At 42.3% G+C, this 14,528-nt stretch overlaps 1 protein-coding gene across 4 annotated transcripts in view; it reads right to left on the reverse strand.

The window, feature by feature from the left end:
• Positions 1-14,528, reverse strand: part of cyth1a (cytohesin 1a) — a 39,592-nt gene that overhangs the window by 15,019 nt on the left and 10,045 nt on the right. The window contains exon 1 of one of the 4 annotated variants that reach the window (XM_018704605.2): positions 11,756-12,027. The exons of 2 other annotated variants lie outside the window; for them this stretch is intronic. In XM_018704605.2, the coding sequence (XP_018560121.1) occupies positions 11,756-11,783 (28 nt within the window). In that variant the 5' untranslated portion in view covers positions 11,784-12,027. Of the gene's footprint in view, positions 1-5,555; positions 5,852-11,755; positions 12,028-14,528 lie in introns of those variants that run through there. One more of the 4 variants, XM_018704607.2, reaches the window with a different exon arrangement.

Here is a 14,528-nt window from a genome sequence, read left to right on the forward strand (position 1 = left end):
TCAGGCCCACTCTGTGAATGTCTGCAAACGGTTAACAAGGTAATGGTTATAGAGTGGTGGAAGCTGAGGACAGAGGAATCTTCAAAAAAAGGTCTTATATTACTCATTCCACAACTTTCCACGAAACCACCAGTGCTCTGAAATAAATAAATGAATAAATACAGGTATTTTTCCTCAAACCTTTTGTCTTTAGTATCCTGCATGAAAACATTGGTCTCACATAATCCTAATAAAACCACAGAGGTAAAATTCACATCTAAATGTGAGTGGTTAAACTGTGGACACTGTAAAAGGAAGGTTACAAAAGCTAAAAAAATAAATAAATAAAATCTAGCACAGCAATCAATAAAGCAAGGTCGCAACCAACCATCCAGAAATTATGAGCTTCATGGCGCTTTGAGAAATATTAAACAAACACATCTTCACAATAAATTTTTTTTTACAAAGATCAGCTAATTTTAATTTTCCTGCAAGGAGGATTTAATCCTAATAGAGAGCATGCAGCAAAATGGAGAGCACTTATTTTAATAACAGCAGGCATACTAACCTAAACATCTTGAGGCTAACACCCATGACATTCACTGGAATGTCTGCTAATATTTAACACAGGGATAATAGACAATGGAAGTCCAAAACAGGAGCCTTATAGCAGACTATTAAGAAGCTCCAAAACAAAGCAATGTTGTCTTCCCGTCTTGTTTTCAGACAGCGGGGGGGGCACAGCAGCCCTTTCGAGGGTGACCTTTCACACATCATACCTCACAGCCTACAGTATCCCTGGCAAATCAGCTACATCCATCCCAAAATGTTCTTGGTATCCATGGAAACCACGTTTAGCACAGCTCTCACAAGGGTGAGCTGAGAGTATGGTGCAGAGCAAAAACAGACACTAAAATAAATAGTTGTGCAACCTTTTTTTTCACTCAGTTAGACAGGTCCCTCGAGAGCATCTCATATCAGGGAAGATATGAATGTTTAAGAAACAGACTGGGAAGCACAAGACAGCACAAAACACAAAAGTGCTGATAGGTCTGAGAATGCAGCAGGTCTTCTTGCATTTGTTGACCCTGTCTTCTGATCGACTGTGTATTCAACTGCACAAACCAGAGCGAAAGATGGAACGAGCTTAAAGGCAGGGAGTCCATTTCTCTTTCTGGGAGCATGATGTCAGGCTGGGCAGCTAGCGAAACGCTGAAGGAAGCCACGCCACACAGCACAGGACCTGACAACACAACCGCAGCATTCTTGGCTTAGAGGAGGACCACAAAGTGACAGACTGACAGGGGAGAGGAGCGGCAGAAAGGACTATAATTTTACACAGAAGAGACAGACAGACAGAAACTGAGTAAAGGAACATGATCATTTGGGGATGGAAATTGTCTACTTGCTTGCCTCTTTCAAAAGCACAAACAAGGAACTTGTAGGAAATCAGCATCTTACCCCATCAGCAGGGCAGATGCACGGTGACACTTGGGCCCTGTGATTAAAGGGCAGGTTTTCTACTCAACGGGCCACGCCGCCACCTCACACATCCATCTGACGTCACCTGCATCATCACTGTTATTCATGGAGCCAATCAGGTAGATGCGTCACTGCCTCCCGACTCCACCCAAAATAATCGTGACCACATCAGGAAAAGGGAAAGGCCCCACCCACGCTTGTGCCAGAGGTGGGCACCAAGTGGGTGTCATTTCCCTGAACACAGCAGATGAGGGGGGAACCCATCCACTTAAGTAAATGTTGAGAGCTGCTTGTTTCCCTTCTGTCTGGGAGCGCTGCTTGGCTGTTTTTCAGCAAACCTCTGCACTGGCACGACCAAGGAAAAGAGGCTGTTATCAGAAAAAGACAGGAAGTGAGAAAGACAGAAGACAGAGGGCAAATGAGGTAAAGACAGAGTATCTGTAATGATACTCTAATAATATCCACCTCTTGGTGATGCAGTGAAATGACAAAAAGTTTGAAGAGTTGATGATACAAGAAAAAATATGGTGTTTTCTGCTCCATAGTTACAAGATGCAATACTCCCCATCTGCCCTCTGACTTTAGGAGGCTCTTAGAAGCCGAAGGCCCCTGTAGCAATCTGACTGGGGTGAGCCTGTATGTAGTGATTTCCACAGGCTGAAAGAGAAACATGGGCCGCCCACATCCTCGCTCCTTCGGGGACTCATGCTGCCTGGAAAACAGGTCATTCAGGGGAATCACAAACACACGCACATGGAGGCGTGCAAAGTAACGAGTGCAGTCATGAACAAATACAGGGGTACAGTCACATGCACTTGCATATGCACACGCATGCGTAACACGTGTACCGACGCCCAGGGCTGACACAATGAGTTCCCCGCCGTGCCTGGCATTGTGTCAGTGCTCAGCAACTTGCGTTTTGTTTCAACTTTCAACACTAACACCATCTGACTAGACTGTCCAGACTGTGATATTCAGACCGAATCCATTATATCACTGTGAAAGTGTCTATGATAACTCACTATTCACTTTCAATTTCACTTTTTCATTCAATTAAAATTATTAAACTCAAGTCACTATCGAGAAACAGGACTCTTAAAGTATCAGAAATTTGGATTTAATTAACGAATAACTTGCTGAGACCAAGGAGGAGGAAAGTGATTTGGAAATGTGTGACTAGAGAGCAGATAATGACAATATCCCTGCTGTGAGGTTCAGACACAAGTGCTTTTCTGTCAAATCCAGGACAGTATAATCTGAGCTTTGTCCTGCCATGCCCTGGCCCCTTATTACTCTTGAGTGCCGTTTAACCTAAATTTATCACTGGAAACACTCAGTACACTCCCTTTGAGTATAATCACGGTGCCCACTTGTGAGTTGGTGCATCCCCATCCCCTTCAACATAAATATAAACTCTTCTTGTGAGACTTTGGTGCCTTTAACTCACCATAATGCTTGGTCTAAAACCCAAATCTTGTTTGATATTGATATTTAGAACATGTATGTCCTTGTCTTTTGCCTCTAAGAGTCTCTGTGGAGTTCAGTGATGGGCGAAGCAGTTTTTAGTGAGGGCTGGGTCAGCGGAGAGAGCTGGGGAGGTGACATCAAGGGAGATACCAATTATAGCTCACTCTCCCACAGCGGTGGAGCCCGCTAATACGCATTGTGATTGCCGTCCTGGCAGATGTCTCATTTCCACCCAGATCACTGAAGAACTCTCCTTGGAAAATAAGGAAATTAGAATTCTAAGTGCTCGTAGGATTTCTCAGCCCCCCCTCTCTGCATATGTGACCCAATTTAGGGAGCTCCTCTCAGCATACAAGGACCCAAAAAAAACAAAAAACTTATTAATTAAATAAGCTCCTCACCTTGGCCACACCCAGTGACACAGCTGCTGGACAGGGTGACAGGATACATACATAATTGGTACTTGAAAACTCTATGTTCAACACAGATCTGAATGGTGAAATGACACAGTTTAGTAGACATAAGATGTATTCTCTCTTTAACTACTGCACCGTTTATCCTCATGTGTTACAAGGTAGAAGCTCACCATATTGTGAAATCGTGGTGCTTCACAGCAGCAGATGGAGACATCAATGAATATATTTTCGCCACAACGCTGCCCTATGATCTGCTGACTGAGGGAATATGCAAAGAGATACACATCCATTTCCTTCGGCCACGTGTGTCTGTGCCTGTATGTGATTGCTTTTTGATGAAGTGCACGAACTGATCGGGGCAGACGAATGACGCCGGCAGCGGCAATCGCTCCCTGTATGTGGTTCTTCTTCTGTTCTGTGTCTACAGCCTTTTTCCTCCATCTCTTTGCAGGAGAAAACTGCATCCAGCTTTCCATTAGACCTGATTACCCTCCTCGTCTTGTTCCTCCATCATCTCTCCTTTCATCTACTCTTTCTAGCCAATCTTACCTCTAAAGTGCAACCAAGAACATCAGTTTTCTCCAGCTCTCCCCTCCCCCCATATTCCTTAGGGCTGTTGTTGTTGCTGTACAGTCTTTGTCCTTGTAGTTAGATGGATAGTTCCCTTTAAACTTGCTAAAAGGCAACCTCCACCCCCAAGGCCCCAGTAGTCTCCAATCAATCGACCCCTCGCCTAAACCAATACAAGCGCCAAGCTGTAACAAGAGGCAGTCTACTTCATGATGAGGTTTAATACATTCAGCACAAAACACGCACATACTAACAATCGATTATATGAGCTGGGATGGGCAAGCCACACACACACACTCTCACAGAGATGCACACCAAGGTCTATTAAAGAGCTCTAAGGTATCTGATCTTTCCTGCTGTTTGCTGGCTGAGCAAGAAAAGGTGATTTAAAACGCAACTGTCTCATCTGCTCATCTCTGATCTGAGACTGAATCTCATTACTACAGCAAATCCCAAGGGGACTTTCCCTCATATATATTTGAAGCCACACATACACGCACACAGACACACACAGACACACACACTCCCCTTCAGCTTCTGAACCAGACAGTCTGTAACAAAGCAGAGCAGGGGCTGTGAAGGAATGCCAGTTGGTAATGTGGGCATGGGCCCAAAAGAACTTGTTCACCCCTGACCTCCCGATCCATAGCTGCCACACACAAAGACATACAACTAAAAACTAGACTGAAAACGACCACCACCATTTACAGAATCAAAAAGCCATAAAACGTCCAACCTGACCTGGCCTGAGGGTAGGAGGAGGTGATGGGGGGACAGAGAGAGGGGAGATAACAGGAGAAGGAGCCCTGTGTTGGGCCGGGGAAGGCGTGGGACGGCGAATGGCAGGAGAACACAGAGACAGTGGGAAGAGCAGTGGGACGATCACAGCTCTCTCTTTGTGTCTGCAAGCGGCCTCTCAGGACATTCCTCGACAAGACCCAGGCACAGGGACTGATGGCTTAAGCATCCTTGGCTTAACTTCCAAGTTTAGGCTCAACATTCAATAGACTGCAGTTTCCTGAAGCTATCAAAACTGTCTTGTGAAGTCACCTGATGAAGTGAAATCTCAAATCGGTTGACTACACCCATGGTCATAAAGCCACCACTGGATGAACTTCTGCACTTCTATTGCTCAGATATATGATCCTAGAGTATCAAACAAATGTATGTCTTTTTGACCACCCCCATACGCAAAGACACCCTCACCCCCACTGACAGCACCATACTGCCCTGTCACTGACCTGCTGCACCAGTACTCAATCATCTCAAGTGTCAGTCAGTGGAGCTACATTCATTGGTCTTAAAGGCAACAAGCAGGCTACAGAATGACAGGACACTGAAGCAAATTCAATCCATAGGAGAAAAAAGACTTATATGATTTGATTTATACTTTCTATGATTCTCATTGTAAATCTTTTTCATCTCTGTAGCATGCATTATCCCCAGCTTCACTGATTTAATCTTCAATACTGTCAATGTGTGGAAGGGAGGGAGGGATACAGAGTAAATGAAAACTGACCAAAGTCCCCCACATGACAGAAAGTACAAAAGACAACAAGCTACACAAACAGCCTTGTGGAGAATAATGCAAGATCAATAACCCAAGTAAACACATAAACATCAGCGAATTTAACTGCTAACCTGTCTGAGAAATCCTCCAAGGTGTCACTTTTCAGTCTTTCCAGAGAACTCCTTTTCTTTTTCTACTCCAGCTTCACGTACATATATACATATATATTTCAAAAAAAAAAAAAAAACAGCCGTCCCTTTTTCTGTCAAGTCCTGTTCAAAGCAAGTGAGCCAGATGGCAACATGTCAAGTGGCAGAGAGAAGGAGCCTGCTCCTCCAGTCAGGCAGAGAAATACTGCCGGCTTTTTTTCAGATATACAGCAAAGATATCAGCTCCCAGCCAGCTCCCAGCCAGCTCCCAGCACACGGACACTGACACAGTCCAATTGGGGAAGGAGCCTTACTCACTACCTCACTCTCTCCTTTCTCTGTCTCCCTCTCTCTCTTTCTGTTTTGCTGTCACTACCATCAACATGGAGGCTCCACCCAGTGGTCATTCCCTTCTCTGCCGCCTCCTCCTCCTCCTCCTCCTCACACGCGCGTGCGCGCGCGCACACACACACACACACACACACACACACACACACACACACACACACACACACATAAACCTCACACACTAGGGTAGAGCAATATGAACAAAATATATAAGCCTATATAAGTCAATAACATTATTGTATTCCAGTTTTAATATGTTTAAATATGCTTTTTCTTAAGTTTTTTTGACACCCAGTTCAAATGATTGGATTACAGTGATAAACAGTGACCAATCCTGACACCCACACTTAAAAAAAAAAAAAGACATATACAGTGTTTGCGAGAGTAAGATGCAACATAATGCATCCCAGAGCCACAGGCACATGTGGCTAATGAAAAAATCTCTCCTCAGTGACTCCAGAATTATTAGGTCAAAAACAGACTTTGAGGAGGTTAAACTGTATATACAAGTATTTATTATTCTTTGGATACATCCGGTCATCTCCCACCGAGACAAAGAGGAAGTCATAAGCTGTAGTATGAGCTATTGTTATGAGTCAGCACTTCGAGCCAGGTCTTCTCTCCCCTGACCAGTCATACGATCAGTCATACTTCATCATTATCACCTCCAAATTCAAGTTTAACAATGGAGTATGTCTCGAGGACAATCGACGTATTTTTGTGTTAAGGATAGGGCAGGAGCATTATCCTCATGCTAATCACGCATGCCAGAAAATTGCGAAAGAATCCCAGCATTCCTCCTGGTCGTGTCCCCAAGCGGCGTGTTTTTACAGCATGAGTGTATACTTGCCTCAGATACGTCTGCAGCACAGAGCAGATGTGAGCACATGCCTCATGTCTGTATGGAGTTGGATGAGTCAACCTGGAGCCCTCTGCTGTGCTAGCTGCACTCTGCAGTCCCACAGCAACAGAACTTCCTCTGACTAGTGTCCGTCCGGTGTTTTTCAACATAAATATCCTATCTACAGGAGACCTCAAAACAGAACTGTGACAGTAAAGACACAAACCTCAGAATGAGAAGAAATTCTGCGCTGGGCACACATTTCATAATCATTCAGGGTAAAATCCAATACAAGAGGCTGAGGCACCTTTTTCTCTACTGCCGTCTCGAAAGACAATAATCTGATACAGAGGTAAGGGGTTGTGTTTTGAGAAAAGGATGAGACTGGAAAAAACAGTTCATTTCATCCTGCTTTCACTGTCACCATTGTTAAATTATATAAAAATTCCTGCAGGTCAAGATTAGGCACTTTGTCTCTGTGTTGTTCTGGGAAATGTAAGTATGTCACAGAGTGAAGTACAAACAATACAGTGTTATCTGGCAAGGCACTGTGTACGCTAGACAAATACATGGCATCGCAAATTTTTTGTAGAATACTCTGTAATGTGAATGCTGGATTTCTAATATTGTAAAAGCCTGTCTGTGAGAATCACATATTTGCCTCTTTTTTTAACTCACAATTTTGGGATCTGATAAGATTCTAAACAAACTAATCTGGATCTCCAACTGGACCTTGTGAATTATATTTCATTGTTTCATGAGTTCCTTTCTTCCTATTTTTCTTACCCCTTAAATCATCCTGTGAATGTGAATCTTAGTTGGGAACCAATGTCCTACTCCGTTAAAACCATCCCATATTTTTTGGACTCTTGTCATGCTTACACATGAAAAATTTAAGTAGCTACCTCTTGCTCCAGTACGCCATCTTTACTTTTAGCTATTTAGCCTTGTTGCATTAATGTCAGTGAAGGTAAGTCACACTATGGAGTCATTGGGGACCGAAAGGAAGGCTGTTCAAACAGGAATGACCCTGTCAAACCTCCCCAAAGAGCACAATGACATTCCCAACAGAGTTCACACTCTGCCTGCTGGCAGTGTTAAAGCTGCTGTTCAGGAATGCTGGGGGCAGAGGATGTAACTGGGTGGGAACTGGGGCTGAAAAATGTATAGCTGGGCCTACCACTGTACACACAGCTTCTGTGTAAAGCAAACATACAGAAAGCTCCACAGCACAAACATCCTGCAGCTGCACACATGCACACACACACACGTACAATCCATCATTATATACACAAAAGATCAGCTTTCTTTAATAATCTCCATACTATGTTATTGGCAACATTAATTGTTTTGATAGGCCGCTGTGGAGGCTTCTCATTGTTTTTCCTCAAAAGCGGAAGTGCTATTTCTACCCACAATGCATGCTTTTGTCCTCTGATGCTGCTGGCATCGATTCTTATCTGGGCTGTCTTACTGTCAACATCCTCTCTTGCCAGTAAAACACAAAAACACACATAGCACACACACATCCAGGAAACAAATGATGGGAGAGATGGAGGAGCCTCAAATCTTTTCTCTTTTTCTACTTTCAACCCCACTTCTCTTAACATCTTTATTTTTGTCTTATTTTCATTTTTTCTCTTGCAAAGCAGTGGAGAAATTTTAGCCCACACACAAGCCGTGGGATGTCACTTCCCGTCAAGCATATTGTCAAACTCTCTGCTTCCTGTTTGTGAACCATTTTAGATAGACCAAGGGAGGAGTGAAAGCTGTGGCTAAACCCACCCATCCTGTGGGAAAGGCATCAAAATAGCCATTCTTCCTAACTGAAATCCTTCAACTCTATCACAACATGATCTGAATAGTGCACAAAAACCCAGGGTTGCAAAATGGCTCCAACAAAGCACCTATACAACTCAGCATGCATGGCTGAATTGTTTACCTCTTTGATAAAGTTTCAATGGTACCAGATCTTTCTTACAATTTGGTGCAGTCTTTGCTTTTTTTGAAACAGACAGCACCCACACAGATTTCGTAAGCTGTAACTACCCCATATCATTCACAAAATCAAAAAAAAAAAAAAAAAACCAAAGATCTGATAAATGTCTGCTGCTCCACAGGAGCTAAACATGTAATGTCATGCACCGATGTTTTCAGCTTTACATCACTTTCCTGCAGCCCAGATGACTTACGTTCTACTAGAGCATAACAAAACCCCAACCAGCGGCACCTGATATGCATTTGATAGGGCAAATCAGCAAACTCCTTAGCAATGCTTTTGCTATAGAGGTCCCACCAGCTGCCATTTTGAATTTCTGGGCCTTATCAACAGGAGTGATCATAGAGTTTTGTCCTTCATGAAGAAAATGACTCCAGGCCTGTCTATACCTGCTGCAGACAAACCTGAAAGACACTGAAATCAGCGCTGGGAGCAAAGGGAGGGCAATGAACTGCAGGCTAAACTGTGTAAGACAGAAAGAAAAGTAGAGCTAGACACAGCAAAATGTGTGACTTATTATGTTTCTGACGGAGTAGCTGACAAACCCACACTCTTATCTACAGTGTCCTTTCATTCAGCTTCCATGCAAATCAGCCGTAACTGTCAGCTGTGTTAACAGTGACATGGTTAACAGTTACGTTTAATCTGTCAAGTATTTCCTTTGATTAATCAATTAATAATTTAGTTTATAAAATCTCAGATAAAAGTAACAAATTCCTTGAGTTCCTGGGGGACTGTTTTGTCTAACACTTTAAACTCAAAGATATTCAACTCACAATCACATAACAGAGAGAAAAACAGCAAATTCTCATATCTTAAAAAGCTTCAACCAGCAGCTATTTCAATTTTTTCCATGGCGAATGCTTAATTCATCTATTTTCTATCAACTGACTGATTGTTTTGTTTCTAGTTTAGACTAACATAGACTGTGAAGAAATCTTGTTTGATATAATAACAACCATCTGCCTTCGAGATATGATCACAAAAATGATTTTTCTCTACTTGTTTGTGGCTTAGATCTTGACATGAATAATTAATCAACTAGTTGATTTTGATTATAATAAACAACCACTTTTACTGCTACTAAAATCTTTTATATACTGAAAATGCTCATATTTTCTGATAACACCTTCACTGATTTTTTATATTGTTACAAAATAAACACATTTATTTGGCTGCTTATTAAACTAAAGCTTTCTTAAGAGAAAACTTTTGACTTTTGACTCTGGCCACCTGTGATGATGGGCAATTATTATTTCTGACTTCTTGTAGTCTATGTTATTTTAAAAAGTGATTTAAAATTTAATTATTAATAATAGGTGCAAAATAACAAAGGAGGAAGTCCTACAGTTAGCTTAATGTCACCGTGACAAGTCGCAGTGGTTATGGTTTGGTGGTTGTTTTTGTGCTCTTTTCAATGACAAGTGATACTGCCCTAAAATATGTCACCAATGCAGCCTATTGAGAGTTGCTGAGCTACCAAACACTAAGCCTGCAGCAACACCCAAGTGCACTGAAAAGTAAATACATTTTTGTCCAGTTGCATTATGGCAGAAACTCCACAGAATGAACACTGGCCTAAGTGGAAAGGAGGGCTGCAACTGATGTAGAAAGAAGGATAAAATATGATTATGGGGAGAGGATGACGATTATCAAACCACCGGGGCATTAGTGCCAGGCAGGGCACATTGTTCTGGAGGGCCCATTAGAGCTCTCAACGCCGCTCATTAGGGAACCATTAGTGACAACTACTTTAACTTCCCAGACCACCCACCTCTAAGTGGCAAAGACAAATGGACTCGAAGAGAATCGACTGTTCCCCTCTCTCATCTCTTTCGCCTGCGCAAACAATGCAGCTGTGTGCCAGCCAGGCTCATCCAGGGGCCGCTGAGGCAGAGAGTGTGTAAAAAGTTCCCCCCTATCCATCAGCAGAACAAAGGAGCAGCAGCATATAACAGGATCAGTCAGTCAGACATTCACTGTTCTCTAACACGATTAATCGTGACGCAAGTCAAGGGTCCTAATTAATGCTGCAAGGCTAACCAAGCCAAAGAGATCAAAGCGTCATGCTCAGAAACAAAGGCTTTCTGTCTGACTTCAAAAACAATAATACACCCAATAATCATGTTATGTAAAAGAATTACAACCATCTTTTAACACCGCTACAGGCTTCTGTGGGGGAAATATTGTGATTTTAACAACGATAATCTTTTCAAAAAGAGAAAGAAAAAACAAAACTGATGCCTCCATGCAGAACGCTGGAGGAGTTAACTGTCTGCTCTCACACCTGTTGCTGCTGACAGCTCTGCGAACACTGAAAACTGACACTGATAGATGTGACAGACCACTGCATGAAAGGCTAGAATTGTGTTACTAAACTGTTCATATAAGTGGTTAAGAAAATAACACCCACAGCACTAAATAGAAATATACACAAATTATCTGCAAATATGGACAGTCAAGCAGACTCGCAAATATTAGACTGTGACAGTTTGTAAATAAACACACAGAAAAAGAACAGTTAATGGAATGTGCATAATACAAAGAAAAATGACACATCAAAATCTCTTGATACTCAGTGGTTACTTAAACAGTACCTGTATCTTTGAATATCTTTTTGTGAACTGACAATACAAAGACAATATATTTCATATTCTTACGTTGTAATATTTTTCGTGTATGTTTTCATTGGAAGAAATGGAAAGTTCAGTCTTTATGGAAAACCACAGGGGTTGATGAAATATGCACAAAGCTGACTCAACAAACACAACAGCACGGTACAAATGGCAGAGTAGTAAACACCACAAACAAGGCCAAATACAGACGACACGTTTAGCTACTGAGATTTACTTGAACAAAATTTCACCACTAGAAAACGCCTCGTTGTTTCAGACTACGTCTCATAAACACGTTTTTCAACTACATACAGTCCCGTATAAACATTAAACCACATTCAGACGAAGTCAAATGTCTTTCCTCGACTATTTCACTCACCTATCCCGTCTTCCGATTTTAACACCATGCTGTCTGCGCGTCGCAGTTCCCAGTCCAGGAAGTTTTCCAGAGGTTTCCGAGCGTCAAAACTTTGACGGTTAGAATTAACTACAAAAATATTAACCTTTTTTAGTTTTTATTGTCGAAGTTAACAAATACTCTAGGGGAATAGTTACTTCGGTAAGTGAAGGGTGGCTCTGTCGACAGCTCAAAGGAGTGGTCTGAGGCACAGACGAAGGACTTTAACCAGCCAATCTTTCCTGCGCGCGATTCTCTGTCAAGACAAGCGGGATGTACACAAATAGCTTCCGGTCAACACTTTCACAATAAAAACCACAAACAAATATCAACGTTTGATAACTTGGGGCTCCTCCTGACTGCAGTGGGGATGGAAAAAGATGGGTCCATTTTTTTTGAATTATAACGAATATTGGTCAGTTTATTGATTTGCATCAAGACACTTAAGGAAGCACAAATACTCATGTTGCATTTGCATCTCCAGAAAGCAACAGATGCATTAAATATTAGGTGATCTAAACTGTACAAAAAAAGCTATAGAGGCCAACTGGGATATATTCTTGGTTGCTAATACAGCATATACACTGCAGGAATAGTTGCCACCTTAGCAAATTGGAAATAAAAGCATACAACTACACACAAGCTATTAGCATACTATAAATATAGGCTTATAATCTTATATCTATTTTGAAGGAGAGCTGGCTCTATATCCGGCACCAGTCGCCTATCTCTGCCACATTGACGTTGCACAGGCTGAAGGTGCAGCAAATGGGCCAGATGACGCGTCTGCCGCCTGCGTTTCCACCCTGCCTGGGCTCGTTCTCTCTCTCTCACACACACACACACATACAGATACATACATGCAGATACACACGCGCGCGCTACACTGTTGTTGGGGCATGGCTGAGTGGGGGCAGGGAGAGTGTGATTGACACACACAGACACAGCGGTTCACGGCTGCTGATCTTGCGCATATCGCTGCGTTTGATTCACCACATCCGCCGAAAGCAGACCTGTGTGTGCCAGAGTTTTACCTCGGAAACAAATGTAAAACATTTTTTTTAGAAAATAGCAACAACACCTGTCTGTGGGCGGCAGAGATAATGCTCTCAAACACCTGTTGAAGTCCACTGTATATTCCTAAAGTTTGATGTCAGTAAAGAAACTCATGAAACTATCTGAAAGCTATCACCCTAAAAGCTATGATGAGAATACTGCAGCTCTTTTTAAATGAATTGTTATGAACTAAGAGTGTCTGGGCCCTCCAACAAGACTGCAACCACATTCATTTGGATGTGTCATTAATGGTGAAACTGGTTCTACCAAATCCCGGTGAGCAACATGTTTTATGAGTGATGCAGCGTTCCAGTTTCCAGCATCTTCTCAGCAATGAAAGCCTCATCTTTCCGGATTTATTACTTTCATGTTCCAGCCTGGCCTATCAACACACACAGCATATTCACATCTAATGCTGCCTGTGATCAAAGGTGCATCTTATGGGGGTCCCTTTGTTCTAGCAGGGAGACATTTCTTGGCTGCATATTTTAGGGAAAAAGCTGCGAGGGCAGGCAGAGGAGCTGCTCGCCTTTCCATCTCCTTGTTAAAAGCGAATAAATCAGCCTGCTGTTTGTTTAACACCTGAGTGACTGCGCTGCTGTCAGAGTGGCAAGGGCTGAGCCCGAACCTGCCTGTAGATGAAGACAGAAGGGCCGAGAGGAATGCTGCACTCACAGCCAATGAAAGAGGCCAGGAAGAGGGAGAGAACAGCTCCTCTCTGTTTGTTTTTCTATCTCTAATCCTATCTGATGCACTATAGGAGAAAAAATCTGCATAAGACTGAATATCTGGATGCATTTTCATTGTCTTCAGTAACTACTAGCACAGGAATCAAGACCAAATACTTGGATTCACCCCTTGTTTGAAGACCATATTGGCCCAGAGTAAAATCATCAAGACCTCTTTGAAAAGCCCTACAGTCTACATGGCCACTTCATTTATGAGGCTTGTCTTCAAGCTGTGGGATTTGAATGGCTCAGTTGTAAGACCCAAACTCAACAACTGACAATGTAGCCTCTGTGAAGTGAACCCCTCACACACAAAGTTTCAATTCATTGTTTTGAGTTCGTCCATTCCCCCGAGCACTGCTGTAAATCTGTGCTAAAGAACCTAGAACGAGTGAAACCAGAGAGCCGTTTGACCTTTAAATGATCATCAAAACTCACGAGTTGGTATCAACACATGAGGTTATTGTTGTCTGCAACTTCCTGATTTGCACAGACATGTAGAGCTAATCCGCAAATAAATGTGATGTTAATGGAGCGTTTATGCAAACATCAGACCAACGTCATACTGAATTATAAAGTGTAAAGAGGTTTTGATTCATGCATGTTAAAAGATGCAGCTGGTGGTTAGTTTCACCAAGCTGGAGAAATTCTTTAAAAGGAGAAAATTTTCTTCTGCTTTATTCATGCATCAGTGTGCTTCAGTTTGAAAATGACGGGAACAACAGACAGTTTAAATTACAATACAAAACATATTAATACAATACAAAACACCAGAAACTCATGGCCGTAAATGTTATAAAAATATGCCGTAACACCCTTCTTTCCTTATCCAATGTTTGTGTTGGATACCACTGTCAGATGATGTTATTATTATTCCCTGCATTATTCCTTGTGGACATACAGAATTTGCTTTGTCTGCAATAAAGGAATGGTAATTGGGTTAGAAAATCAAGACAGAACTTCTTTTGACA

This window comes from Lates calcarifer, linkage group LG11, assembly GCF_001640805.2.
Source record: "Lates calcarifer isolate ASB-BC8 linkage group LG11, TLL_Latcal_v3, whole genome shotgun sequence".
Classification (NCBI taxonomy): domain Eukaryota; kingdom Metazoa; phylum Chordata; class Actinopteri; family Centropomidae; genus Lates; species Lates calcarifer.